The sequence below is a fragment of the Diceros bicornis genome, chromosome 9, assembly GCF_020826845.1.
Source record: "Diceros bicornis minor isolate mBicDic1 chromosome 9, mDicBic1.mat.cur, whole genome shotgun sequence".
NCBI lineage: Eukaryota > Metazoa > Chordata > Mammalia > Perissodactyla > Rhinocerotidae > Diceros > Diceros bicornis.
Genome location: NC_080748.1, coordinates 8,549,738 through 8,577,219, shown reverse-complemented (window position 1 = coordinate 8,577,219; position 27,482 = coordinate 8,549,738). Strand labels below are relative to the sequence as shown.

The 27,482-nt window shown below is 42.3% G+C and overlaps 1 protein-coding gene across 3 annotated transcripts in view; it reads left to right on the top strand.

Moving 5' to 3' along the window:
* The first annotated feature begins 5,268 nt into the window (after positions 1 to 5,268).
* The window catches only part of SPATA13 (spermatogenesis associated 13), a 350,174-nt gene continuing 327,960 nt past the window's right edge, over positions 5,269 to 27,482 (top strand). For 2 of the 3 annotated variants that reach the window (XM_058547860.1, XM_058547859.1), the window contains exon 1: positions 5,269 to 5,650. In XM_058547860.1, coding sequence (XP_058403843.1) covers positions 5,639 to 5,650 — 12 coding nt within the window. In that variant the 5' untranslated portion in view covers positions 5,269 to 5,638. Of the gene's footprint in view, positions 5,651 to 23,404; positions 23,487 to 27,482 lie in introns of those variants that run through there. The other variant, XM_058547862.1, reaches the window with a different exon arrangement.

The window sequence follows — 27,482 nt, the reverse complement described above, 5'->3', positions numbered from 1 at the left end:
CTTGCCTCAGACATAATTACTCAACATACAGTTGCTGGCGAATGGATGGACAAAATGAAGAATAATAATTTGTTATTTCTTCAATAGCAACAGAGCAATGTACACGTTGGTCACAATTAACACTTTTGGAGGAAATCTGACTAACAACTATTAAGGGCTTACTAAGGATGAATTTACTAAGAAACCTCAATTTTAATCTCATTTCTCCTCCCTCTATACCTACCTGGTAGATTGAGGGCCTGGAGGTGTTTGTATGTAGCAGCATATCCTGAGGGGATTCTGTGTTACCATGATCAAGTTGGACGGTGGTGGTTAATAACACTGTCAGGTCTTGTCAGTTCTGTTTATGTGCCTATTTCTCTGGGGTACACAATGAAAATGATAAAAAGTGACTTTAATTAGGATCCCAAGGTAGAATGCCTGTTTGATGCTTAGAAGAATTTAGGACAGTAGACATGAGTCTTTATTATCCACCCCTCAGTTCTCTTTCATTTAATTCAAGTCCCAATAATGCACTAGAGCAATTCATGGGAATAATATTACATTTGGAAATTTGGAGAGATTTTTCTAAATCTCTGAATTTATGTATATATGTATTTGTGTCTGTATGCAGCTTAGAATAAAGATCTTCCCACCTAATTAGCCTAAACATTACTTGTGTATTAACTGGGGAATCCAGGAAGGGGACACAATGCATTTCTGTGTAGTTCAAATTCATAAGAAATCTTTATCTTATGGTTAATTAACCATCGATGATCACAGATGCTGAGAAAAGAATTAACAAGAGTGGTAATTGGGCTGAATCTTATAGATGGCAGTATATAACAAATGTCCATAACAAGATTCAAGACCTCCAGACAAGTGAAGGAATATTTTACTGTATCTAGTGCATGCTGGTAAGGCGCATCGTTAGTGTGCAGCCATCCTTTGAGAGCTACATACTTGACATCTAGTTGGTATTTGGATGTGGCTGAATTATCGGTGATCTTTCCTGGAGTCCCAGCCGTTCCTGATTCATGGAGCTGTGCCACAAGGCTGCCAATTCATCACTGCCAGGCCTGCTGCCCCGCCTCTTCTTCTTCCACTTTAGTCTTTTCCTAATCCTTGGTGTGAAGGTCGATCTTAAATCCAGAAGCACTGTCTAAATGCTTTCACAGATAAATTTATGGCCAATGTCAGAAATGTTTCTCAGTGCACTCTCAAAGTGGGGCATGAACGGAGATGGGGAAACAAGCACCCAGAAGACACTTCTCAAAGTCATTCACAGGAATAAACAAAAGAAGAAGAAAGGCTGGTCAACAAGTCAGTTCACCAGTATTTACTGCACTCGCAGGGCACAGAGTCCCGTGTTAGCCTAGAACAAGCAAACAACCAGAATCAAACAACAGCTGCTTGTTTCTCCCTAGGTTCCAAAGTGATTTTATTAACTCTAGAAGTGACTAGAGTGCTAAGGAAATTATACACATACATGCTCACACACGTATATTACATCTTTCTTTTATCTTAGTGAAACAAAATCTGGTCAATGTTCAAAAAGTGCACAAAACAAATAAATATACTGTAAAAAAATAATTATAATTGTTTGCACTCTGGAAACGTCTAGGTCTCCCTACCTCATCACCACTCCATCCTTTTCCTCTAAATATAATATAAGTTTTCATGAAATACACAATGTCTTTTTCTTTTAAATGGGCTAAGGATTCATTTTTACATATTTATTTATTTTTTTGCTGAAGAAGATTCATCCTGAGCTAACATCTGTTGCCAATCTTCCTCTTTTTGCTTGAGGAAGATTTGTCCTGAGCTAACATCTGTGCCAGTCTTCCTCTATTTTGTATGTGGGTCGCTGCCACAGCACGACTGACAAGTGGTGTAGGTCCAGACCCGAGATCCGAACCCGTGAACCCAGGCTGCCAAAGCAGAGCACACTGAACTTAACCTCTAGGCCACGGGGCCTGCCCTAAAGATTCGTTCTTGTGTGGTTTGCCTACATCACTTTCAGAGTTAGTTCTAAAAGAGTCTTGATGTAAATAAATATATGAATTTACATAGATGTAAATATATGAATGCTTGTTCATCTTTTCTGTTTTCATTTCCCCTATGTCATATTTTCCTCATCTGCCTGTTTTTGGTTCTTTTTTTTTTCTATTGGATTGGATGTATTTGTATATGCTACCTAAAATTCTTTCTAGACCAAAAGGTGATTTTAAGAAAACAATAAACACACTTACCAGGACATGTTGACAATTAACATTAGCATTTTCAAAAATTTAAAGTAAAAACAGATTCCAACATATGTAGCAGAAAATAATACTTTAAATAACATGTCCCCATAAAGCTAAGTATGATGCTTAGAGAAGTGAGCCACAGATGTAGCATCCAACCTAGAAAAGAAAGAAGCAAATTAAATTCTTACTCAATCTAAGTGGAGTGTTAAAAAGCAAATTATAAAAGATCTGCATGAATTTATTTAAGCACAACCGTTACTCTGGGCAATTTCATCCTCCAAACTCTTCTTTTCCCTTCTTTTCATTGACCTCCAATTTCACTTTTCCTAGTCCCCCATGCATTTCATGCCCGGCTGTTGTTATGCATTTCAAAGCATTACCCCATATGGAGAGATTGCTCTGAAAACTGCCTTTGGAATCTTGGAATATTTTCATGGCTGCTCTTCTGGGTTCTTATTCAGAAAAACCTATTTCTAGGCATTGGATTTTGACGAATGTCTGATATAAAGACGTCTGGATGTCTTCCATGTTCTTACATTTGGGAACTGGGCCACGGGGTGGCGTTGCTATGCGGGGATGCAGCCTCCAATGGACGCCCTGCTGAAGGACTGACCAGGGCCTCCCCAGGGAGGACGGGGTGGCAGGGTCTCCTCCACTCTACCCCCTGCTGCCGAGAGGGCAGCCCTGGCTCAGCTCCTCGTGGGCGTGTCTCTCCCTGGTACCTTGTGGAGCAGGGTAGGGAGCTCTGGTGCAGCTCTTCTCTCTAACCCACTGCTGCAACCCCGGAGACACATTCGGCTGGCTCCCAGGATCCCGAAGATGCGCCTCCGTCTTACTTTCATATAAGAAAATCATCACGTACTTACTACTATTCTATTATTAAAGAGTCAGCAAACAATGAGAATCTTTTCCTTTTGCTTCAAAGTGGTTTGTTGCTGCCAAAAGTAGCACATGCCCTGCAGGAGGCCGGGGCTATGGGACAGGGACAGGCTTTGAGAGAGAGGCGTTGGAGTCCTAGGTCCAGTGTGTAATGTGCTGGATGTTGTTGGCGAGGAAATCGACCTCTCAGGTCCTCTTTTGCATCTGTACAATGGTTTGTGGGAGCTACGACAAAGAGATAACGAATGCAGAGGCCAGTGGGATGCCTCTGAAAGCATTAGCCTTACTCCCTCACATCCTACTTTCCTTTGCAGGGAACGAATTTCAGATGAGTAGCAAGAAGTAGAAAGCAGAGTTAGTTCTCATAATCAGGTATCCACAGCTTTCAAAGGACATGCTGCAGGGCCAGTGGCTCCAGTGAGAAATTATTATATGTATATTATATGTATTATTATAGCTAGCCCTGTGATTTTTGTACATTATCTCATTTAATATTCTCAGCAACCTCTGAGCTGAGTATCATTACCCATGTTCACAACAGGGGACCCAGGCTTGGAAATGAAATGCCTTGCCCAGCTAATGCATTTGAAGTGCAATCTGACATCAGCATCCATGCACTGACCATCCGGCCACACTGGCATACCCTCTGAGCCTCTGAGCACATAGTAGCAACCAGTACTACAACTTTCACTGTCCACTCTAAAACTACCGAAAACATCGCCTAATCTTTGTTTGTTTGTTTGATGAGGAAAGAGAAACTCAGAAAGGCAGCCATATACTTAAGATCACACAGCTGGTGACCATAGAATTGGACCTAAAACCCTGTGAAAACCTGGACTTAGTCTCAGTTGGTTCCATCAGGGAAGTCATGGCCATGGCACCTCTAAACTCTCTGGGCTCCCAGCACCTGCCTTTCTAAATGGCTTTATTTTTCTTCATAGTGTGATAACTACCTGACTTTTATTTGTTTGTTTGTAGTCTGTCCCGCACTAGAAGATTGGCTCCCAGGGCAGGGACCTGGGCTGTTTCATTGTCAGCTGTCTCCCCAGCACCCACCACCTGCTGGTAGATGGGCACCAATGAGGGTCTGTGGAATGAGTGGATTTCTGAAGTCCATAAGTCTAACCACCTGTAACTAGTGAGGGTCAATGGGTCACCTCTTTCAGCTAACAAATTTATATCTTAACAGGGATTTTTCTATAGGACTTGCACACAGAGGAGTCAATTTGGTGGGGAAGCATCACAGCAGGTTGTTTGGGGGTCGAGTGTTAGGCAGAAGAATCTTTGCATCCCTTCAAATCACCCTTGTCAGGTAACCCCCTATACCTTAAGTGGTGGACTGGATCTGAATTCCACAATGTAATTTAGTGATGATTCTAATGGCGGAAATTTCAGGGAGGAAAGAGAAACCCTTCTGATGGACCACTTGTTAGGTCCGGGGGAAATAGCTCAGCACCAATGGCCTTCAGTGCTTCTCAATCAGACTGTCCCTCTCCCCTATGTGAACCTCCTTAGGCCTGTCATTTTTCTTAAGCTATTTTCATTTTCTGAAATTAGCAATTTGACTGTTTATAAATCAGAAAACCTGGGTTTTTGAGGATGGTGGAGGGCTGTGCTACATTAAAAGCAGACAATCAATTATGATGAAATTCTATAGAATGAATATAATTAGAGGGGTCTGCATATATAAATTTTTAACTGCTCTCTTTGTTATGAGGAGCACATAGTTCAAACCATCCTTAAAAATTCCGGGCAGAAAAAAAAATCCCTCAATTAGTCTAATACTATAATTAGGACCAAGGGATTTAGTCAGGACCTCCTTGAAATTTCCTTTGCTCAGTTCTGGTACTGAGAAATGGTGTGTACGTGCATGTGTGTGTGTGCGCGCGCGCTCTTGCCGCCTGCGGGTGAGGGGAAGACATTGTGAAATAGGAATCCTGTGTTTGCTTATTTATGTTACCACCTATTTCCCCACCCTATTCTCCTCTTCGAGTTTCCTTCCAAATCAAATCATTCCCACTTCTTTCCCTCGGCTTTCTCAACCCTGAGGATTCAAAAGAAGGGGACAGCGACTCCGCCTTCTTATGAATATGCAACAGCAAGGGGCTGAGAGGAAGCTTGAGAGAAAAACTGCCAGAAATTCAACCTGAGCCGGCCTGAAACGGCTCTGGCCGGCCGTTCCCACCCTCCACCACGTCCTTCAGAGACCGTCAAACAATAGTCCAGCCCGGGTCTTGGAAGCCGAACTCGCCGCTGTGGATGAGCTCGTAGAGTTGTTCATCGTCAGGGAAATGTGGCATCTGAACAGAGCCTCTGGCCGGGAAGGTAACAGTCAGAAGGATTAACCGTCTCCAGACCGAGTGGCCTGAAGGTCCCGCCCTTTGTCGTGCAAATGAGGAGGGCGCAGGGCCCCTCGGGGCGGCGCTCGCCCGGGACGAAGTTTCTCATCGCTTCTCCGCGACTTCTTCCCACTTGGAGCTCGGCGCGGGATGGTTAGATCCCTCCAAAGACTCCCCTGCTAACCTGGAGGAATGCTGAGAAACGTAAGTGGTTTTTCTGTGCCAAGGTGGTCCCTTCCTTCTAGAGAAGGGACCACCAAGCAGTAGGTGGCCGAGATCCTGTGTCCGTGGAACATTTTTTCTGAAACAAGGGTGAGAGGAGGCGAGGATCAGCGACCCTGGGTAGGAGACCAGCAGAGCAGTTGGTACGGTGGAGCTTTGAAAAGTTGCCGCGGCCCCAGCAGGTGCTGGGGGCGAGCGCTCAGAGTTGCGCCCGGCGGCGCGAGCACAAAGCCGGCTAGGCGGCGCGGCGGCGTTGCCATGGCAGCGGGGGCGGGGCCGAGCCGCGGCGTGCCCGGGTTGCCGGGAGACGGAGGGGCTCCGGGGCGGGGGATGCGGAATCTTTGGGAGCCTCACCCCAGGATGAGCCAACAAGTCTGAAGTTTCTTTGGACACTCGTCTCACTGGATCGTTAACTCAAGTCTATTGGCAGCCACTTGTCCTTTCGTTAGAGCAGCAGGCTTCTGGGCTACCACGTACATAATGCCGTATTACGCTGCTTTTGAAAATATTTGGATTGTGGTCTGATGGAAGACATGAAAAAGGTAGAGGATACTCCTTTCTAAAGCAATAAAAAAAGGATACTGCTTCCTCGTTTTCAGTGTAACATCTGGTGACAGATATTCCTTAATTATCATTTTAAAAAATGAAGTATAGAAGCTGGTTTGGATCCATGAAAGCGAATTGGCCTTCAGCCTTTCCAACATATTAACCAAAATCTTTGCAGAAGAAAAGCAGATACAGCAGATAGCTGGCACAGTATTAAAAATTCAGACAGTTGATGGGACCAGCCCAGTGGTGTAGTGGTTAAGGTCATGCTCTCGGCTTTGGCCGCCCGGACTAAAGTTTGCACACTCCACTTCAGGGGCCCCGGGTTTGTGGATTTGGATCCTGGTCGAGGACGCACACACGCTCCTCAAGCCATGCTGTGGTGGCACCCCACATACAAAATAGAGGAAGACTGGCACGGATGTTAGCTCAGAGCCAATCTTCCTCACACACACACAAAAAATTCAGACAGTTGCATCTTGAAATGTTTTAGAAGGACACGACTTTCTCAAAGGATGAGAGAGAATCAACTTCATTTTATTTCACTCGGTATCTTCTTAAATGTAAACATGCCAGATAATTTTGTCTTATTATCTCAAAGATTATTTGTTTTAGCTATATACTACAGAAAAAAAATTGGCAAGGAATTTGGATTATCTTTTCCAGAGCAGTGATTGGCAGCTACGGTAGTACTCCGCCCCCCACTCCCCTTTTCTATTTATCCTCCTATAGCTAAAGGTATCTTTTGGTATTTTTAATCTGTTTCTCCAGATTTTAACTGTTTGCCAAAGACACTGATCTGTTCCTAGTTCTTAAGATGTATTCCACACGCTAGTTTGTTTCTTCCTCTGCCTCCATTTTTCAATTATCTGTGTGTTGTTTATTTATTCTTGTGTTCATTCACCAAATGTTTATTGAGGCTCTACTCTGTGCTGTGTACAGTGCTAGACTCCAGAGAAGAGGAGTAAGTGGTGAAAGGGACGTACAACGTTGAGTTAGAAAAATGCACAGTTTAGGGAGAGGAAAAGGCTAGGAAGTAATTATCATCCACTATAATATTTTCATTTGGAAATTCCACCCAGGATGGGCCCTGGCTGGCACCTCCTGGCCAGGAGAGGTGCACTGATCACAGCCCAGCTTTGCACTTCATCAATGTCATCACCTTTGCCCTTTCAGGGCAGGCATTATTATGCCCATTTAAAATATAAAGAAGATGACACTCAGAAAAGTGCAGAAATTTGCACTAGGGTTTACGGTCAGTAAGCGGTCAAGACAGGATCTAAATTCAAATGTGACTGCTATGACAGGCTACTCCTAAAGCATTAAACCTTTGATCCCTATGTCCCTATTAACCAAATTACCATATTTTGATCATTCTTAATAGCAAGTGTGAATTTCTAAAAAAAATTATGCAGTTTTTGGTTGAGATGTTTCTCAAGTCAGATATTAACTGCATTTCTGAGGAATACGTTTTTCCTACTGGAATGTTGCTATTGCCAATAATCTTTTTTCAGCAGTTCATGAGAAGTTAATTAGGAAACAAAAATTTGGTCATTCAAATCATGTTTTAAGACTATTTAGAGGTACTTGTGTATAAAGGCATCTATTGTACAAATTGTTATACAATTAGATTTGCTTAAAGCAAAATATACTACTTAGTTATCATTCAGGTTTTTATCACCTTTGCTGATTTTAAATATATATTTTTAAATTTTTGTTATTTTATTGAGGTAACATTGGTTTATAACATTGTGTAAATTTCAGGTGTACATCATTATATTTCGGCTTCTGTATAGACTGCCTCCTGTTCACCACCAATAGTCTAGTTTTTGTTCGTTACCATACATGTGTACCCCTTTACCCCTCTTGCCCACCTCCCACCCCCTTCGCCTCTTGTAACCACCAATCTGTTCTCTGTATCTATGTGTTTGTTTGTTTGCCTTCCACATATGAGAGAAATCATATAGTATTTGTCTTTTTGTCTGACTTATGTTGCTCAGCATAATACCCTCAAGGGGCATCCATGTCGTGGCAAATGGCACACTTTTTTTCATGGCTGAGTAGTATTCCCTTGTATATATATATACCACATCTTCTTTATCCATTTATCTGTTGATGGGCAGTTGGGTTGCTTCCACATCTTGGCTATTGTGAATAATGCTGCAGTGAACATAGGGCTGCATATATCTTTTTGAATTATTGATTTCATTTCTTTTGGATAAATACCAAATAGTAGAATGTCAGGATCATATGGTATTTCTATTTTTAATTTTTTTGAGAAATCTCCATGCTGTTTTCCATAGAGGCTGCACCAGTTTGCATTCCCACCATCAGTGTATGAGAGTTCCCTTTTCTCTACATCCTCTCCAACATTTGTTATTTTTTGTCTTGGTAATTATAGCCATTCTGACTGGTGTGTGGTGATATCTCATTGCAGTTTTGATTTGCATTTCCCTAATAATTAATGATGTTGAACATCTTTTCATGTGCCTGTTGGCCATCTGTATATCTTCTTTGTAAAAATGTCTGTTCATATCCTTTGCCCATTTTTTGATTGAGTTGTTCATTTTTTTGTTGAGTTGTGTGAGTTCTTTATATATTTTGGAAATTAACTCCTTGTTGGATACGTGATTTGCAAATATTTTCTCCCAGTTGGTGGGTTGTCTTTTCATTTTATTGATGGTTTCCTTTCCCGTGCAGATGCTTCTTGGTCTGACGTAGTCCCATTTGTTTATTTTTTCTTTTGTTTCCCTTGCCTGAGGAGACATGGTATTCAAAAAGATACTGCCAAGACGGATGTCAAAGAGTGTACTACCTATGTTTTCTTCTAGGAGCTTTATGGTTTCAAGTCTTACATTCAAATCTTTAATCCATTTTGAGTTAATTTTTGTGTATGATACAAGATAATGGTCTACTTTCATTCTGTTGCATGTGGCTATCCAGTTTTCCCAACACCATTTTTTGAAGAGACTTTCCTTTCTTCATTGTATGTTCTTGGCTCCTTTGTTGAAGATTAGCTGTCCATAGATGTGTGGTTTTACTTCTGGGCTTTCAATTCTGTTCCATTGGTCTGTGTGCCTGTTTTTGTGCCAGTACCATGCTGTTTTGATTACTATTGCTTTGTAATATATTTTGAATTCGGGGATTGTGGTACCTCCAGCTTTGTTCTTTTTTCTCAGGATTCCTTTGGCTATTGGGGGTCTTTAGTTGTTCCATATAAATTTTAGGATTCTTTGTTCTATTTCCTTGAAAACTGGCATTGGGATTCTGATTCGGATTGTATTAAATCTGTAGATTGCTTTAGGTAGTGTGGATATTTTAACTATGTTTATTTTTCCAATCCATGAGCATGGAATATCTTTCTGTTTCTTTATGTCTACTTCAGTGTCTTTAAAACAATGTCTTATAGTTTTCAGTGTATAGGTCTTTCACCTCCTTGGTTAAATTTATTCAGGTATTTTATTCCTTTTCTTGCGATTGTAAATGGGATTGTATTCTTAATTTCTCTTTCTGCTATTTCATTGTTTGTGTGTAGAAACACAACTGATTTTTGTATGTTGATTTTGTGCCTTGCAACTTTACTGTATTCATTAATTATTTCTAATAGTTTTTTGGTGGATTCTTTAGGATTTTCTATGTATAGAATCGTATCATTCACAAATAGTGACAGTTTTACTTTTTTCTTTCCAATTTGGATCCCTTTTATTTCTTTTTCTTGCCTAATTGCTCTGGTGAGGACTTCTATACTATGTTGATTTTAACTCTTTTAAATTAGATTTGTTAGGGGCCGGCCCTGTAGCTTAGCGGTTAAGTGTGTGCGCTCCACTACCGGCAGCCCGGGTTCCGATCCCGGGCGTGCACCGATGCACTGCTTGTCTGGCCATGCTGAGGCGGCATCCCATATAAAGCAACTAGAAGGATGTACAACTATGACATACAACTATCTACTGGGACTTTGGGGAGAAAAAGCATAAAAAAGGAGGAGGATTGGCAATAGGTGTTAGCTCAGGGCTGGTCTTCCTCAGCAAAAAGAGGAGGATTAGCATGGATGTTAGCTCAGGGCTGATCTTCCTCACAAAAAAAAAAGAAAAAGAATATAAATCAGATTTGTTAGCTTCCGCTAGCAGTGACTTTAGATAGGTGACAGTTGGAAATTGCTGTCTGGAAAGTTGTCCTAGAAAGTTCACCTATGTCCCTGGCTTGACCTGCAGTGAGATTTGGCTACATATACCCTGTTGCAGCCCTGAAAACTACTTTGAACTAATTTTATAAGTGTTTTTTATTTTTATAAGTTTATTTTTACAAATAGATTGCAGGATACATGAAGGCGAGAACCAGGTCTTTTGTGTCTTTAGAATCCTCCTCTTAATACCAAGTACAACACTCTTCATAAATATTAACTAGCAGGAGAAACAAAAATAAACTTTTTTAGGCCACTGAAATATAGAGTAGCAATAATCCTTTAAAATATATAATATTCAGAGTCAAAGAAGTTTTAATTATTTGCTGATTGGTTTTTTCATGATACTATACTATAAAATTGTAGGTAGTACCTATTTTACATATAGAAAAACTAAGCTATAGTGATTAGTAGATAAAGTACTTTCCAATGTATTATCTTAATTGAACCTCACAGCAACCATGCAAGAGTTCTCATCACCATTTTGTTTTAGTATATGGGGAAACAGAAACTCAGAAAAGTTGAATGACTTGGTCAGAGTCACCCAGAAAGGGGGAGGCACATTTTCTAATGATGTCAAATGATTTTGCATTTTACCTTTGCAAACCAGATGCACCTGTGAGCTTTGGCAGACTGGGCCTGTCAACAGACCTGGGTATGCTGGGTGCATGATGTGTTCTCTCCCCTCACCTTCCCAAGGCTCCCATCACTGTCTGGGAAGAAGGTGAGGGAACCTCTTTTAAAACACAAGTAAAGAAAGAGGCAGGACAGAAGAAAGGAACAGGTAGAGAGGGGCTCAGTGGAGGAAAAGAAAGTGAGCATTAGGAAAAAGAGTGAAATGAAGTTGATAAAAGAAGGAAGCAATGTCAAAATTGGTAGTGAGGAGACCCAGGGGGCAGGGCATATTGGTCTGCTAGAGCTGCCATAACAAAGTACTACAGACTGGCTGACTTAAACAATAGACATTTATTTTCTCACAGTTTCGGAGGCTGAAAGTCCAAGATCAAGTTGTGAGCAGAGTTGGTTTCTTCTGAGACCTCTCTCCTTGGCTTGCAGACGGCCGCCTTTCTGCTGTGTCCTCACGTGGTCTTCCCTCTGTGCGTGTGTCTGTGTCCTAATCTCTTTTTCTTATGACACCTGTCATATTGCATCAGGGCCCACCCACGTGTCCTCACTTTGCCTTAATTGCCTCTTTAAAGGTCCTATCTCCAAATACAGTCACATTCTGAGGTACTGGGGGTTAGGACTTCAACATAGGGATTTTGGGGGAACACTATCCAGCCCATAACAGAGCAAAGTGAACTTGGTCTATGACTCTGAAGACAAGACCTATTTCGATTACTTTAGTGTTCCCATTAGTATTCTCTCCAAGCACAATAAATGTTTGAGCAAGTTGTGGAACTTTTTTACATCAGTATATTACACTGGATGTATAAAGAAAAAAAAAGAGATTCAAACTGAATTCCTCTATATTTAGCTTACTTCCTACTATGTTTTCACGCTCACCTCTGCAGGGTCAGCTTCAAACATTGTCAGGTTTTGACAAGTGCAGATGAAGCTGATGACGACCCCATTTCCAGCTAGGTATGACCTGTCTCTCTGCCTTTTTTGAGCGGCGGAGTGATTTGAGTCATATGCATGGCCGGGTCAGCATGATGAATCCGATAAGAATGAAATCACAATACCGAAAGGACAATGAAGCATGGATTTTACAGCTCTCAGAGCCATGAAGATAAGCTAGGACAACCTTCTATTGGGATGGCATTTTCCATGTTTATGTCTAACAGGATATGTTTGGTATAATATTTCAGTGAAAGGTAGCCAGAAGAATGTGAAGGTTTTCTCTGAGACATTGGACAACTAAAAAGGTTAAACTGGAATGTGTTGCAAAGACTCAAAATATTAAAATGCTGTGGTCATAGGGTAGCAGGGACTAGAGGGAAGCCAGTACCTGTCCTCGGCTGGACTACACAGAACCTGCTTTGTAAAAGTAGGAATCAATGCTGTTTCAAGATGGCCAAAGAAGTTTCCAGAGTCATCTGCAATGAAAGATTCAGTGTTCACCAGTCATCAGAATCTCAAAGTCCTTTTGTTTGTCTCCTTGACTTTCTTCATTACTTCATATTCTGCCTTCAGAAAAGGTGGAGCATAGTTGTCCACTTTTCTTCATGTAATGTCTTGTCACTGGCTCAAAGAGTATTAATAGGTCACTTCTTGGCCCTTTTTGTAAGTTGAATCGAAACTCTGTCATTGTTTTAGGAATCTCTTACTGTTACAGTCCCACAGAAGCTGCCCTCACCACCTTGAATTGAGGAGTTGTTATTCATGTCTTCTTGGCCCTTCCCTGAGTCGGTGCCCTTTGAGGACCGTCCTATTTACTTCTAAGTGTGAGGCCCCAGGCTATATTCTGAAATATCCCAACCGAAGAATGTGCATCCGGTATACTCGGTGGCACTTTTTCAGGGAATACCAAAAGCTTTTGAAATGTACTCTTTGGACGTGGTCCAGTAGCTTTCCATGACGGGTGGTTTCAGAAACAGGTTCTTGTGTGGAATAGCTATTGTTATCCCAGCCAAAAAAGACTGCCTATTCCTCAGAGCAGGGCATACTTAATTAGTAAGGGGATCCATGCCAGTACCTGGAGTTTGAAAAGTCAGCTTTAAAATTTAGTGCAAGTCCCTGAAGGGCAGAATATATATTTCTCCTTCTGAGTTGAGCCAGACATTTGTGTAACTGGTCAGTTGTGAAATCGTCTGGCACAGGTCCAGGAGGTGGTTTGATCTGTTCAACAGCTGCTTCTGTAACACCTTTTAATTAAAAACTCGCCTCAGACATTGTCCCCTCAAGTTAGGAGAAAAGAACCAAAGAAAAATGTATAGAGTGAGGAAAAACTACTGTTCATGGCTTCCCCAGATTTGGCACAGTGAAACACCCTTCATTCCCCTATGCTCCTGGAGAAGGTCGTGGAGAAGGTCATGTGGCTTCGAAGTTCCTGGGCAGTCAACAGGTATTTACCCGTCACTCACCGCCTGCTCCGTGCTGACAGGGCATGAGAAGAAACGTCACGGACTTTCTCCTCAAGCAGCTGATACTTAAGTCCAGCGTAGACAGACACGAAAATATATATGAGAGCACAGTTAAAGGCTCTGTCACGCGCACACTCCTAGATATACACGAGCCACCCAGAACAATTGCTGGAGGTGGGGCTCAGTGGCCAGAGAACTACATTTTCCTTCCTCTCTGTGGCTTCCCAGATGCTTATCTCCTTGAAGTTCTCATCAGCCCAACCCCCTAAACCAGGCCCTTTCCTGCTTTTTAGAGTCTTACTTCAGTCTAGTGAGGGTGCTCAAGAAATCCTATCTCTGAGTGTGTTTAAACCACGGTGAATCTGGCCATGGGATTTTTAAGCCTTTATACTCCTGGAGGAAACTCATCAGGGTTTGAAGGAAATAAAAGAAGGGAGGGGGCTGAAAGAGCAGAAGAGAGAGCCATTTCTATTCTCTCCCCTCATCACTGGTAGCAGTCGTAAATCCTTAGAAAGCCATAGAAAGACTGAGGATATGTGGGCAGCGTAAGAATATGAGACTGTATTGAGGGCAACAGCAGGGCAGAGAGGAGAAAAACACTGGTCCAAAATCCTCGCTGGTGACAGAAGATAGGCCAACAGCAGGTGGTCCTCTTCCTGAGACTGATGGAAGAAAATAAACATGGTGACTAGGAAGCCAGCCCCGGAATGCAGAAGTGTTTCCTGACACCCCCAGAAGCCCCAGGCTCCCCACTTCTCACCCACTGGAGCCCAGCTCCTCCCTTCATGATGATCAGCAGTTATTTGGAGTTGGAGGGGTCCCGGCAGGGAGAGTGGGTGTCCATCGTTCCGGGCATTTCAAGTTGGAATGGTAAATTCGGTTTGGAATGGTAAATTCAGTTGTAGGGTGTTAGATTTGCAGGTGTTTTTTTTTTTTTTTTTAGCATACTGCTGCTTCATGTGCATGTATTAGGTATTTGGGGCTGATTCATTGTATATCCTATTTCTAAGAAAATACGTGCTGAATTCCAAACAAGAGAAATGCGTTTTTGTTGCACAAAGCCTTTGTAACATGAAGATTAGAGCAACTGAGAATTTTATTTGGATGGGCAAGGCGTAAGAGCAAAGAGTGTTAGAGAAGGGATGGGAGACCTGCGTGCAAATCTTGTCTCTCATACAAATTAACAAATGTTTAGCAAGCCAAAATCCCAGAGATTACATTTTGTTATCTGCAAGAAGGGGGAGTTGATTAGATAATTTCTAGGGTCTCTTAGTGTTCTGGAACTGTGCTCTTTCTAAAAAGCAGCTTAAAATGGAATGTGTCTTCTCTAAGAATCCCAAATGCTGGTCAATATCAATCACTCTGATTTTTATCTGCGAGTTTCTAGAGTCCCTGTGAGACTGTAATGGTCAGCGATAATATTACCTCCCCGTTTTCATTCACAAGGCTGGGAAGGTATCTCCAGGAAAGTTTTTAGAGGTGAGAATTTCTTACCTTGTCTTAATTTATTCTTCTGGTTTATGCCTTTGTAAAAATATAATTGTCTTCAGATGCTCCTGCCTTCTGTGTCTCGGCTGTGAGATCTCAGCCTGGAGAAAGCATCAGGCCATACAGCAGTCATATTGCCATAAGAATGTCCTAGTCTTTTGAGGCTGTTTCTGTTGTCGTTATGTTACATCTCAAGTAGAATATCTCAGGCTGCATCCTCAACTCAGATGCCTGTAATTTCCTTTGACTGGAAACGTAGACGGCCTTCCTCGTGCAGTGAATTACAGCGTATACAAAGTGGAACACAATTATCCGTCATTTCACACATGTGAAATGTTGAAAAGTTTTGAATTTTGGTATTTTGGATTTGTATTTTAAATGAACTAGGGGATCGAACCAAATGAAACCTACACTGAACCCGCATAGTGAAGATAGATCTCTTCGTTTATGGAATTTATAATCTTGGGATATTATTTATCAAGTTTCCTTTCAGTGGCTAGGTCTCTATTTAGATAGTAAATGTGATGTTTTAGAAAATTTTTTCCTTTCTAATTATTTATATATTTATCTACTTTGAGAGGAAAAAGAAAACCACTCAAACATTGCCTGAAAGTTTCTAATTAGGCAAATTTTAAGAAAATGCATACTGTGATCTGTATTTAAATAAGAATGTTTTGGTTTATAGGTTGAGCATATCCATACCATCAGCATGAGAAATATGTACAGTTTTCTGTTTGAGAACATTTCTATCCAAGATCCACGCAGTGGCCTTTCTTTTCTTCCTCTGGCTCAGGGGCAATCACTGAGAGGGATTCTAGCTCAGTCCTTTGCTGACTTTCCCACCAGAGATAACTAATTCCATCTTGCATAGGTTACAACTAGATACCACCATTCTGTAGTATTTCCCAAAGTAAGGAGTGGAGAAACTAAGAAATTTCCAACTGCATCTATTATAATTTTGAGAAAATTGTTGGATATACTTAATTCTTAGTGTAAAAATATATCACTGATTATTTTTTAAAAGGAAGGGGAATAATATTAATGAGCACTTACTGTGAACCAGACGCAGATATATTTTATGCTCTTTGGAGCTATGGTTATTCTTATGATGGAGGTTAGTAAAGTGAGGCTTGGAGAAGTTACATCACCTGTCCAAGGACACTGCGGGTAAATGGCAAAGCTGATGTCCAACCTCAGGAAAAAAAAAAAATAGAAAAGGAAATTTTGTCCTGTCTAGCTCTTAAATCTGTATGTGACTTGAAAGTGAGGACACACACTACTTATAAGATACCTACATCTTTAGTGGGATGAAAGATAACTCAAATAATGTGAAAATCAACAGTTCCTCTGGTTGTGGGAATATATTCCCTGGAGAAAACTTTAATCACCTTTACAGTTAAATATTATATTAATCATTGTTAGTTCCAGAAAACTGCCCAAGCAAATCATTCTTCCAATAATGTTTGTATTCAGCCAACTTAGGCAGTCAGTGACTGAATTAGGCATTTTTTCCCCCTAAAAAACATGATTTGGCCAGTAAGAATTTGGTTATGCCATTAAGTGTTGACTAATAAGACTAATGAGGAGGTAAAAGCCCTGGATTTGGAAAGTTTGGTATTTTGATGATCCAAAGTATAAACAGGTTTTTTTTCCCCCTCAATAAATAACAGATATATATTTTAATTTCAAACTGATCAATCCTCAAAGCACACTGCAAGCTATGCACTAAGACATTGAGGATAATAAGCAAGAAAAGTTAAAATGCCGTTAGCAGTTAGAACCTGTTTATTAAAAAAAGGAAGAAAAGGAAAAGAAGGGCAAATTTCTTTAGAAAATTTAAGAACACTTAAGACTCTTTTTTCCTGTTAAAAATAAGAAAAGTAAAAGAATTTTCAAAGAATGTTGCCCAATGATAGAGTTTCTTGTAAAAATTGTATTTTTTAGTAGAACCCTAATCAGAAGTTTAGGAGTCAAGTAGCCTCTTCTAAAGGCAACAGAAGACAGTTGTATCAAGATTTGATAGGTATAATACCAGCCAAAATGTAATGGCAGGCACTTTGATTTACTTATGACTTGACGGGCTTAGTAAAGGGAAGAAGAAGAGGAAGTCAGCGGCAGCTGAAAGGAAGGCACCAGCCAGTGGGGTCACTGGGCACAGTGGGAGCCAGTGTGGGACCAGGGGCCGCCGGGAGTGGACTGAAGGAGGGCAGGGACGGTCACTTTCAAAGAGTTCATCCTTGATTATTTCTTTGGAAAAGGTGCTTCTGGAATTTTCATTGGGATCTGATTTATGAAGATGGATTATGAAGGAGTGAGAAAGATTTAGTCCAAGTAGTTAAGCTAAAGGCTGTGAATGAAGTAGCCACATGACAGAAAACAACGTCCTTTACGAATGTTTTTATTCAGGTGGTTTTATATTCAAAATTTAGTGTTCATGATAGTTTAATTTGCTAATTGAACAAAAAGATATATCCCACTAATTTACTAAAAATCTATTTTTAAAAAACTGATTATTTAAAATATGAATTTTCATAGTGAGAGAGATGGCAGTTTTTAAGAAAGCAAGAAAAACTCTATTTCTTATAAAAATTTTAATTGTATTTTTAAATTTTAATTGTTTTAATTTTTAAAAATATGTAATATACTTACATGCTAGAAAATTAGAAGGTACAAAAGAGGATCTGCTGAAATGTTGCCTCCTCTCTCCTGCCTTCCAGCCCACTAACACCTCTAGGTCCCCAGCTCCCCCAGCGAGGCAGCCAGTATTACCAGGTCCTTCCACATGCTTTGTAGAAATTCTGTGCCTATATAAGTAAATGTATTTTCTTCTATCCCCCTCTAGTTTTTACACAAGTGATGATATAGTATACATAGTATTCTGAAAATTTTATTTTCACTTAATGATATATTTTGGAAATTATTCCATATCAGTACATAAAGCACTTCTTCATTCTTTTTTTTATTGTGATAAAATAGTATATATAACATGAAATTTACTGTTTTTAAGTGTACACTTCTGTGGCATTAGTGCATACACACTCACACTGTTGTGCAGCCATCACCACCATCCATCTCCAGAACTTTTTCGTCTTCCTAAACTGAAACTCTGTGCCCATTAGACAGTAACTCCCCCTGCCCCCCAGTCCCTGGTAACCACCGTTCTGCTTTCTGTTTCTGTGAATTTGACTGTCGTAGGATTCATATGAGTAGAATCACACGATACTTGTCCTTTTCTGTCCAGCTTATTTCCCTTAGCTTAATCATCTCAGGGTTCATCCATGTTATAGCATACATCAGAATTTCATGTCCTTTTTATTTTTATTTTTATTTTTATTTTTTTGTGAGGAAGATCAGCCCTGAGCTAACATCCATGCTAATCCTCCTCTTTTTGCTGAGGAAGACGGGCCCTGAGCTAACATCTATTGCCAATCCTCCTCATTCTTTTTCCCCAAAGCCCCAGTAAATAGTTGTATGTCATAGTTGCACATCCTTCTAGCTGCTGTATGTGGGATGCGGCCTCAGCATGGCTGGAGAAGCGGTGCATCGGTGCACGCCCGGGATCCGAGCCCGGGCCGCCAGTAGCGGAGCGCGCTCACTTAACCGCTAAGCCACGAGGCCGGCCCCAGAATTTCATTTCCTTTTAATGGCTGAATAATATCCCATTGTATGTATACACCATATTTTGTTTATCCATTCACCTGGCAATGGACATTTGGTTGTTTCCACCTTTTTTCATTCTTCTTGATGGCTGCATAGTATTCTGTTCTATAGTTGTAACGTATTACATAAACTAGTTTTCTGTTGATGGGTGTTGAGGTTATTTTAATGCTTCAGTGAATAACTGTGAACTTATTTCACATACGTATGAGTATATCTGGTAAACAAACGTCTTGAAATGGATTTGCTGAAACAAACTGTTGTGGGCATATTAAATTTTGGGCTATTGCTAAATTGGCCTCCATGGAAATTGTACCCATTTACACCTCCTTTAGAGACTGTTTTCCTACCTCCTTGCAGCACAGTGTGTCACCAAACTCCTTCATCTTCGTTCATCTCAGAGTGGAAAATGGTGTCTCAGGATAGCTGGATTTACGTTTATCTTATCCTGAGTGAACTCTGAGTGTCTCAGGGCCATTGTATTTTCTTTTACTGGGACTATCTTCATTTCCTTTGTTCATTTCTCAGCTGGGCTATTGAGTTTTCCTCCTCCCTCTTTTTATATCGGCTGTTGTTGAAAAATTTACTTTTATTTGGCATCCTTAACGCAGCCTGTGGGAGACTTTTGGAGCTCTGCTGTGAAACGAGAGCTTTGTCTAAGAATAGTGAAACCTGCTTTTCAACACCGTTGACCAAATACTGGCTTCATGACAATAAATTTTATTAAGGGGAGAGACAGTCTGATGCTGTTGGAGGCTTTATTGAAGTGGTTATATTCAGAAGAAAGGATATCTTTGTGAGAAAATTATAAAAATTTCTTTTCTCACAATGTGTTTCAATGTTATTTAGGATTTACTCATCTTTTAAAAGGTGAATGTATAAACCCAAGATAGTAAATAACTTGGTATGAACTGAAAAAATAACCAAAAAGTAGCATATTATTAAATTTCATTTTGCTAAGCCCATATAGCTAAGTACATACTGAATACCTCAGACTCAACATGCCCCACTCTGAACTCATTCCTCTGACCCACAGAGCAACTCTTCAGTTCCTATATTTCCTGTCTGAATTTTCTAAGACATCTTCCCACTCTCCTCCACCTCCAGCATATCACGAACCAATCCGATCTACTAAAAGTTCCTCCAGTGTGTCCAGCAGCCTGCGCCCCCATCACCACCACCTTGTCCAGACCCCATCTGAGCTCTTCTTGGTTACCTGCAGCAGTCATCCACTGATCCTTTGCCTCCAGACTTGTCCCCATTCGATAGTTCTCTGATCTGTAGCCAAGAGTTACTTTTATAAAATGCAAATCAGATCATCACATCTCTGCTTTAAACCCTTTGATGGTCCCCAATTGCCCCTAGGATAAAAGTCAAACTCCCTAACTCAGCCTCCAAGGCCAGCACACCCTGGCCTGCCTCACTTACCCTTCAGCTCCCTCCCTCACCACCCCTCTCCTCCCACACTCTGCTCTTCCCTTAGTGATCTGTCAATTCTTTAAACTCAGGGTGCACACTCTTGTTTCAGGACCTTTGAATCTGCACTTCTTCTGGAATGTTCTCCCCATTCCATTCCCTCCACCTCCTTCACCTGGATAACTCCTAGTCATTCTGCTTCCAGCAAGTCTTTCCTGCCACTCCCCAAGTCTGGGTCGGGGGCTTTTCCTAGGCCCCTGAATGTCCCTTATCTTACATGATCAGCCTGTACGGTAACAGCCTGTTTCCTTGTACAAACAGGTACCCTCCGGGCCCTAAGTGCCCAAGGAGCTGGACCACGTCTCCCTTGTTTCCCACCATTGCCCCAGCAGCTAAGATATTTATTGCTTGGAAATATCTGTTGATGAGTGACTGTTGAAAGATGGCTGGAGAACTGAAGGAGACTGTCTTCTGGGAATGGGGTGTTGCCATGTGTGAGTGGGTTGTGATAATATTATGTATTGAAACCCTGAATGTCTTCCCTGAAAATTCTGAAACCTGTGCAGCAAGAAGAGGGGGCTAGGTTAGCTGAGATCTTACTTGCCTGATGGCCCACTAGCCTCATGAGAAGGACACTGAATACAAGCCTTGCTCAAAGGTGAGACCAGGCAGCAGGGAAACAAAGACACCTGCTGATGTTCTGGACCAAGACAGGCAAGGAGCTCACTGAGGACACTTGGGCGAAGCTTGGGGCAGAGATGCCGGTCGGGGTTGGTGGGGAAGGGATGGTTTTTGAGTGCACCATAACTCAAATTGCCTTTGAGTGCAGTCTTCAAGGATGGCCCATCAGAGAACCTCTGCTGTCCTTTCTTTTTGATACATTTGTAGCTCTCTTTTGGAGACGTAAGTGTGGTTTGGGGCTGATTCAGGGCAAGAAATCCTGTGTTTGCAAAAATGTAGTCATTGATTTGGGACTTAGGGTCTGATCAGTACGCAGTACAGTAAAAATAACAAAGGCTGTATTTTAGTGGACTCTGTCTAAAGTAAGCAAGCAAATCCTGAGCTTAAGACACTCTCAGATGACTTCCCCCCTGCTCCTCTTTTCTCCTCGGAAATGGATGGTGAATGTTGTGGTTGTAAGAAACTTCTCTCTCATGGGGCTTCACCCTGGCAAGTCAGCGAGACCCAGGCTCCCAAGGACCAGCTGTCTTTGTGCTACTGCTTCATTCTCTCCCTCCACAGGCTGATAAGACTAGTTTCTTGGTGAGACCAACAGGAAAAAGAGCAAGGGTTAGCATTGCAACATAATGCATACTGCTTGTGTGACCAAAGGCAACATTCTTGGAGAGCAATTGTTTAGAGGTTCTCATTCCGTAACACCAAGAGAGCAGAATATTCATCATACAATGACCTCTGTGTGTAGAAAATCAGATTAGGGAGACTTTGGACTGGAGGGTGGGGGTTGTTTTTGAGAAGAAAAATCTTACATGAAGAGAGTAAGTCCTTTTTCAGAACGAAGATTTTCGTATAGTGAAATACATAAAGCTACTGCAAACAGCAAGAGGAAACGATGATAACCACAAGCTTATTGTAATAAAGTGCTAACATTCACTGAGTGTTTACTATAAGCTGAGCACTCTGCTAGGTATTTTACATGGATTATTTTATTTAGCCCTCATGACAGTCTACGAAGTTGGTAGAATGCTTAGGCCCGTCTGCAGGGAGGTGACAGGCACCGCACGCTCCTGACACTCCCCGAGTCTGGTTCTTGGGATTAGGCGGAGCTGGAGTTCAGCTCTGTGCTCTTAACCCCAGTCAGGGTAAGTCCAGCTCCACTTTGATGAGCTGTGTGACCTAGTGCCCCTCACTGAAGGCCCTGCCTCAGAGCCACATGCAGCACTTAGGTCGTTGTGAGGATTAAACGTGACAATGAGGTCATTAGTTACGGTGACACTAGGCCCTACAATAAACAAAGCCCAACATGTCGATGGCTTGACACATAAAAGCGTAAGGACTCGCTAACAGCCCAGGGCGGATGTCCTGGGTCAGTGGTGGGCGCTGGTGTGGTGGCGGCTCCATTCCACACATTCCGCAGGGGTCCAGGCTCCTGAAGGCTCTGCACCTTCAACAGGTGATTCCCAGGGCCCCTCGGACCTTGACACCCCACCCACATACCAGGGAAGGGTGTTGGCAGGGTCGTTCCAGTGGGGTTGTTCCAGGTGTGGTGAGGCCTGAGGAGAACACAATCTGGGGGAAGCTCTCTAAGAAAAAGAATACAGTCCCCTGTGACTGGATTGCTACAGCCGCTCGCAAGGCTTGGAAGGCGCCCTGCAGCCTAAGATTCATGAGCTTCGTGGCACACACTCCTCTGCAGTTCACACTCCATTGGCTAGACCTCGGGGGCACGGCCACATTGGTGACCGAGTGCTGGGAGACACGCCTGGTGTGCCTGAGTTAGGTGACTGCTAGAAGTCTCTGCCATGTGTAGGAAAAGTGCTTCCAACAGCACCTAGCCCGTGACAAGAGCTAGGTGAGTGTGGGCTCCTGTTGCTTGTCTATAGAGCTGCAGGCGAATTTCCGTCAGGACAAGCATGCCAGTTCCTGTCCTAACTGTTTTCCCCCATATGCTCCGGGCACTCTAATATGCTCCAGCCCCACAAAGAAGCTTAAGCACTCACCAGTAAGTCTAGCTGGAGAGATACCATTTCTCTTAAAAAAGAGAATGAACAATACAAATCCCTGTCATCAAAGAGACAAACGCAGTATCTATACCTGTAATCTCCAAAGTGGTGGGGGTACTGCATTTGGGGTGGGCAGAACGTTTCAGAATGTGTGTGTGTGTGTGTATGTGTGTGTGTATATCAGAATATATCCGTATATTCTCATCCAATAGAACCTTGATATAATTTATAAATTAATAATTAAATGTGTATAGGGACGTACAGAATTTTAAAAAATTTCCTTACACGGACGTGTAATCAAAAAGATGTGGAGACCATTTATCTTGACAGTCAATGCCCTAGAAGTAGAGATGACAACATACCCTTTTAGGGTTTAATGTGCAGACACCTTATGGGTACAGTACAGACATTTCAAAGGAAAAACACCCTGAGACAGGAAGATATTGTCTGGGCAAGGCTTGTGTGATGGTTAATTTTACATGTCAACTTGCTTGGGCCACAGGGTACCCAGATACTTGGTTAAACATTATCGTGGGTGTGTTTGTGAGGGTGTTTCTAGATGAGATTAACATTTGAATCGGTGGACTGAGTAAAGCAGATGGCCCTCCCCAGTGTGGGTGGGCTCCGTCCAATCCACTGAAGGCCTGAATAGAACAAAAATGCGGAGGAAGGGAGAATTAGCTCTCTGCCTGACTGTCTTCTAGCTGGGACCTTGGTCTTCTCTCGCCTTCAGCTTTGACTGGAACCTCCACCATCAGCTTTTTTGGGCTTCCAGCTGCCGACTCATCCTGCATATCTCGGGACTCGTCAGCCTCCATAATCATGTAATTACGTGGGCCAATTCCTTATAGAAGATTCATCTCTCTCTCTCTGTCCTGTTATATACTCTCTTGTTGGTTCTGTTTCTCTGGAGAACCCTGACTATGACAGCTGGCTAGGCCCCCCTTGGCAGAGTAACCTCAGGCTTAGGCAGGGTTCTCGATCCTGGCTGCCTATTGAACCACGTGGGGAGCTTTAAAAACATACTGATGCTTGGGTCCCTCAATTAGAGATTCTGATCTAATTGGTATTTTTTAAATCTCTCCAAGTGGTTGGGGTTAAGAACAATTGGTGCAAATTCTAGCATTGTCAGTGTCAGGAACATGGTTTGTTAGCACCAGGAAGGTGACTCCTGTCTCAGGTGTGGACTCAGATTAGCCGAGCACGTGGGACGGAGGAAGAACCGGAGTGCTAAGGACTAGTCGCCGTCTGAGGGACAGGCACCCAGAGGACTAGGCTCAAAGCCGCCCCACGGCCCTCCTACCTGACGGCTGCCTGAAGTAGGGATTAGGACCCATTCCATACTCGGAAGATCGCTCTGTGAGGCTGCAGCCGGGAGAAAGGGGCCGAGAAGCTGGTGCATCGGGTTACTCATCTGCAGAATGGCGATGATTAATATCAGAACCCACTCTCCAGACTTGCTGAGAAAATTGAATTAACACATGAGAAGTGTTTAGAGCAGTGATTAGTTGTCACCTACTAGTGCTTGGTAATGTCAGTTACTGTGATTCACATGTGTCGTGTCCTCACACTGGGAGAGCGGACGTTTGGCACGTGGCCCTCCCTCGCACGGATATCCGCCTTCTTCCAGGGTTGCGTTCTTGCCATGCTTCCACTGCTGACCAGTACCCCTTTCTTTGACTGGTTCTTTATTGTATACATTAATTGATGTCTTTGCTTAGGTGTATTCCGTTCTACAGGTCTGGAAGTTTGTCATATATTTAAGGCGACTTTGGTTTTCTCTGTTCTGAACCAGTCTGTGTTAATTTTTGCAGTGCAGTTGTCAAAGGGCATCTTCGTCTGGTCCTATTTCTAGGTAGGGTGTCTTGCTTTTACCCAACCCCTCTACTGACGACATATAATGGTGTTGGCACCTGTGCTTTCAGAAAAGAGTGGAAGCACTAGAAAAGATATGGTTTAAAACAGTCGGTGACCTGAGTTGCCTCACAGAGGGTGAAATGAGGCAGCTCTGTGGAAGGGTTGGGAACATAGTATCCCCCAAGTGTGGCCCAACGTGGCAGCTCGGAATCCTAAGCCTGACACTTTGTAGCTGCAGAATCACAGCTTATTGCCCTGCCTAGAAGGACAGAGCATTCCGGGGTCAGTTCAGCAACATTTGCAGACCTAGGCAGCGGTTTTATACGGACCACTACCATTTTTATTAATGGTTTTAGTTGATCCGCTACTAACTAGTCTGTGACTGGTGTAAGTTGTATTAAAATGTTGTTATTTCTAACAATAGAATACATAGTTACACATAGAATCAGATATATTGCCTTTGTCAGCAATTTATGGCAATAACGCCTGTCTGCAAATAAGAGATAACCCCACCTCTCCAGAAGGCTGACAGTTTCACAGATGCCAAATGCTTGATGCCAGATTCTGTCGATGACATTCTCAGCCAGGGAACCGATAGGATATGCATTTATCATCCCCAACCCTCACCCCTCCCCACAGACTCCCTGTGTTACATTCTTGGTCCACAGATTCAAACCACAAGGCTAAGATAAATAAGAATTTACCTAGAAAAGCCCATCTTTTGGCAAGAGGGAAAGAAACCAGCTGGGATTACTTTTGGAGGGTGTCTCTAGGTGCTCTCCCATAGAACCCCCTCATCCCGATGCAAACCAGCCCTACCCACAGCGGTCAGTGTTTATACAGCTTGAGGGTGAAGTCGTTAAATATTTGAATAACAGATTTAGCTAGGAAATTAATTCACTTCTTCTGTTCAAGGCACCGCCATTCGGGGGTGAGCAAGGCTTCCCTGAAGAATGGGAAGCAGTAAGTATTTGACACACTTCTTCCATCTTTTTGTTTTTGACGAGTAACAAGCAGTTACAACGAAATGTCCTTTTTCTCAATTATGAAGTGACTGCCAAGCTTTGGAGTCAGAGCCCATTCTTGTGGATTCGGGGCAGGCTACTGCAGTTTTGGGGTAAAGGAGATGTATTCCTGGCACTTTAAATTCCAACTTGGAAAAATTCTCTAATGGAAATACTACTATGAAAGACTTAGGGGCTTAAAACCTTAGTACTGGTCCACAAATCACCTTTGCCCAAACTTATGGCAAAACTATAGCTGACAATGTCCTATGTGGGCTTATGTCATGAGGTTGTTGAGAATTTGAAACATATCTTGATGTTGCATTAATGGAACATCAACTTCTCAAAGAGCTGCTGTTTAGAAGAGGAGTTAGACGTATCCTGCCATGGCTCCAGAGAGCAGGATTAGGATGAAGGCTGGAGAGTGATGCAGTCTTCCTTAATACAGGCACAACTTTCTATCCGAATAAAGACAGAGAAGAGGTAGAGGAGATGCACATGTCGGATTGGCCGGCCTTGTTCTGAGGGCATCCCTTAGCTGTGACCCTGTGATCCTCTACAGCTAAGTGGTGGAGAGGTCCCCCTCATCCATAATTGGGAGCCTGTCTTTAATGACTGCTGGTGGAAATGTTGAAGTTTCCTGTTCTTCAGTGAGCAATGACAATGAGAAGAGGGCAAAATGAGTATAGAGTGGTTTGTTCTTTGTTTTTCTTACTGCCTTTGCAAAATTGGTGTCTCTGAGTGTGAAGGAATCAATAGTACTAATTTTTGGAAAAAGAAGAGTAGAATTGTAATAGTCAACAGACAATAGATTTTCTCCCATAGCTCCTCGAGTTGTGGAGAAAATGGCTTGTAACCAAGCCCTCCATTTTAGGCCTTTAAGGCCAATTGAAAGTGACAGTCACATTGGGTACTGTTACAAGGTATTTACTTTAACCATTACTAAACAGGTGATCGTTACTGAACTAGTTTAGCTTAGTGTTCTCAATTGGGGGTGATTTTGCTCCCAGGGGACATTCTGCAAGGTCTGTCAATGTTTTTGATTGTCGTGATTGTGTGTGAGAGGATGCTTCTGGCCTCTGGTGGGTAGAGGCCAGGGATGCTGCTAAACATCCCACAACGTACAGGACAGCCCCCAAACAAAGAATTCTGTTGTCCAAAATGTCAATAGTGCCAACGTTGAGAAACTTTGGTGGTCTTAGGATCCTGAAGGTACATAGCAATCTTTCACTTGTTTTTTTGGAAAACTACAAAAAAATCATGTGTTAAAATGATTTATCATGCATAGCTGATCTTCTGATTTTATCCCTAGAAGACAAAGGAAGGTGTGATCTTTGAACACATATAAGTCAAAGATTATTGTGTTTTTCCAGTTTGGTCTGATCAAATCCAAGTAGGGTTCAGTGTTGTCTTTTGATGAATCCTGTTTAACTCAGTTTGACATAAACATCAACACCACTGGGTCTTGGTTTTTAAACGTGTTATTATTTCTAACTTATTTTTAGAACATTGATTATACTGATGAATTGAAATGAATCCACCCAGATGGGGAGCAAATTAGAGCAGCCAGCTTTGGCAGGTGGCCTTAAAAGAAGACTACAGTTTTAACCCAAAACAGATGCAATCTTGAGGCCGACTGAGGTTTTCCGTTTGTAGTAAATATATGATGAAATTGATACCGAACCTCTTAATCTAAAATTCATGTGCCCGATGCACAGGAAGCCAAACTCTGAGACATCGGTGTTGGAGATGGAGAAAGATTTATTTGGATTGGCCAAAACGAGTAGCGGGGAGCCTGCATTGGCTCAAATCCGCCCGCCCAAGAACAGAAAGCAGGGGGTGTTTACAGAGCTAAGGGGCTTGGCAGGAGGGGCTTCAGGAAAGCAAAGGGGTCACTCCTGATAAGCCCCTGGGCAATCTGACTTGTGTACTCCAATGGCTGCTGAGGGCCGGCCAGGC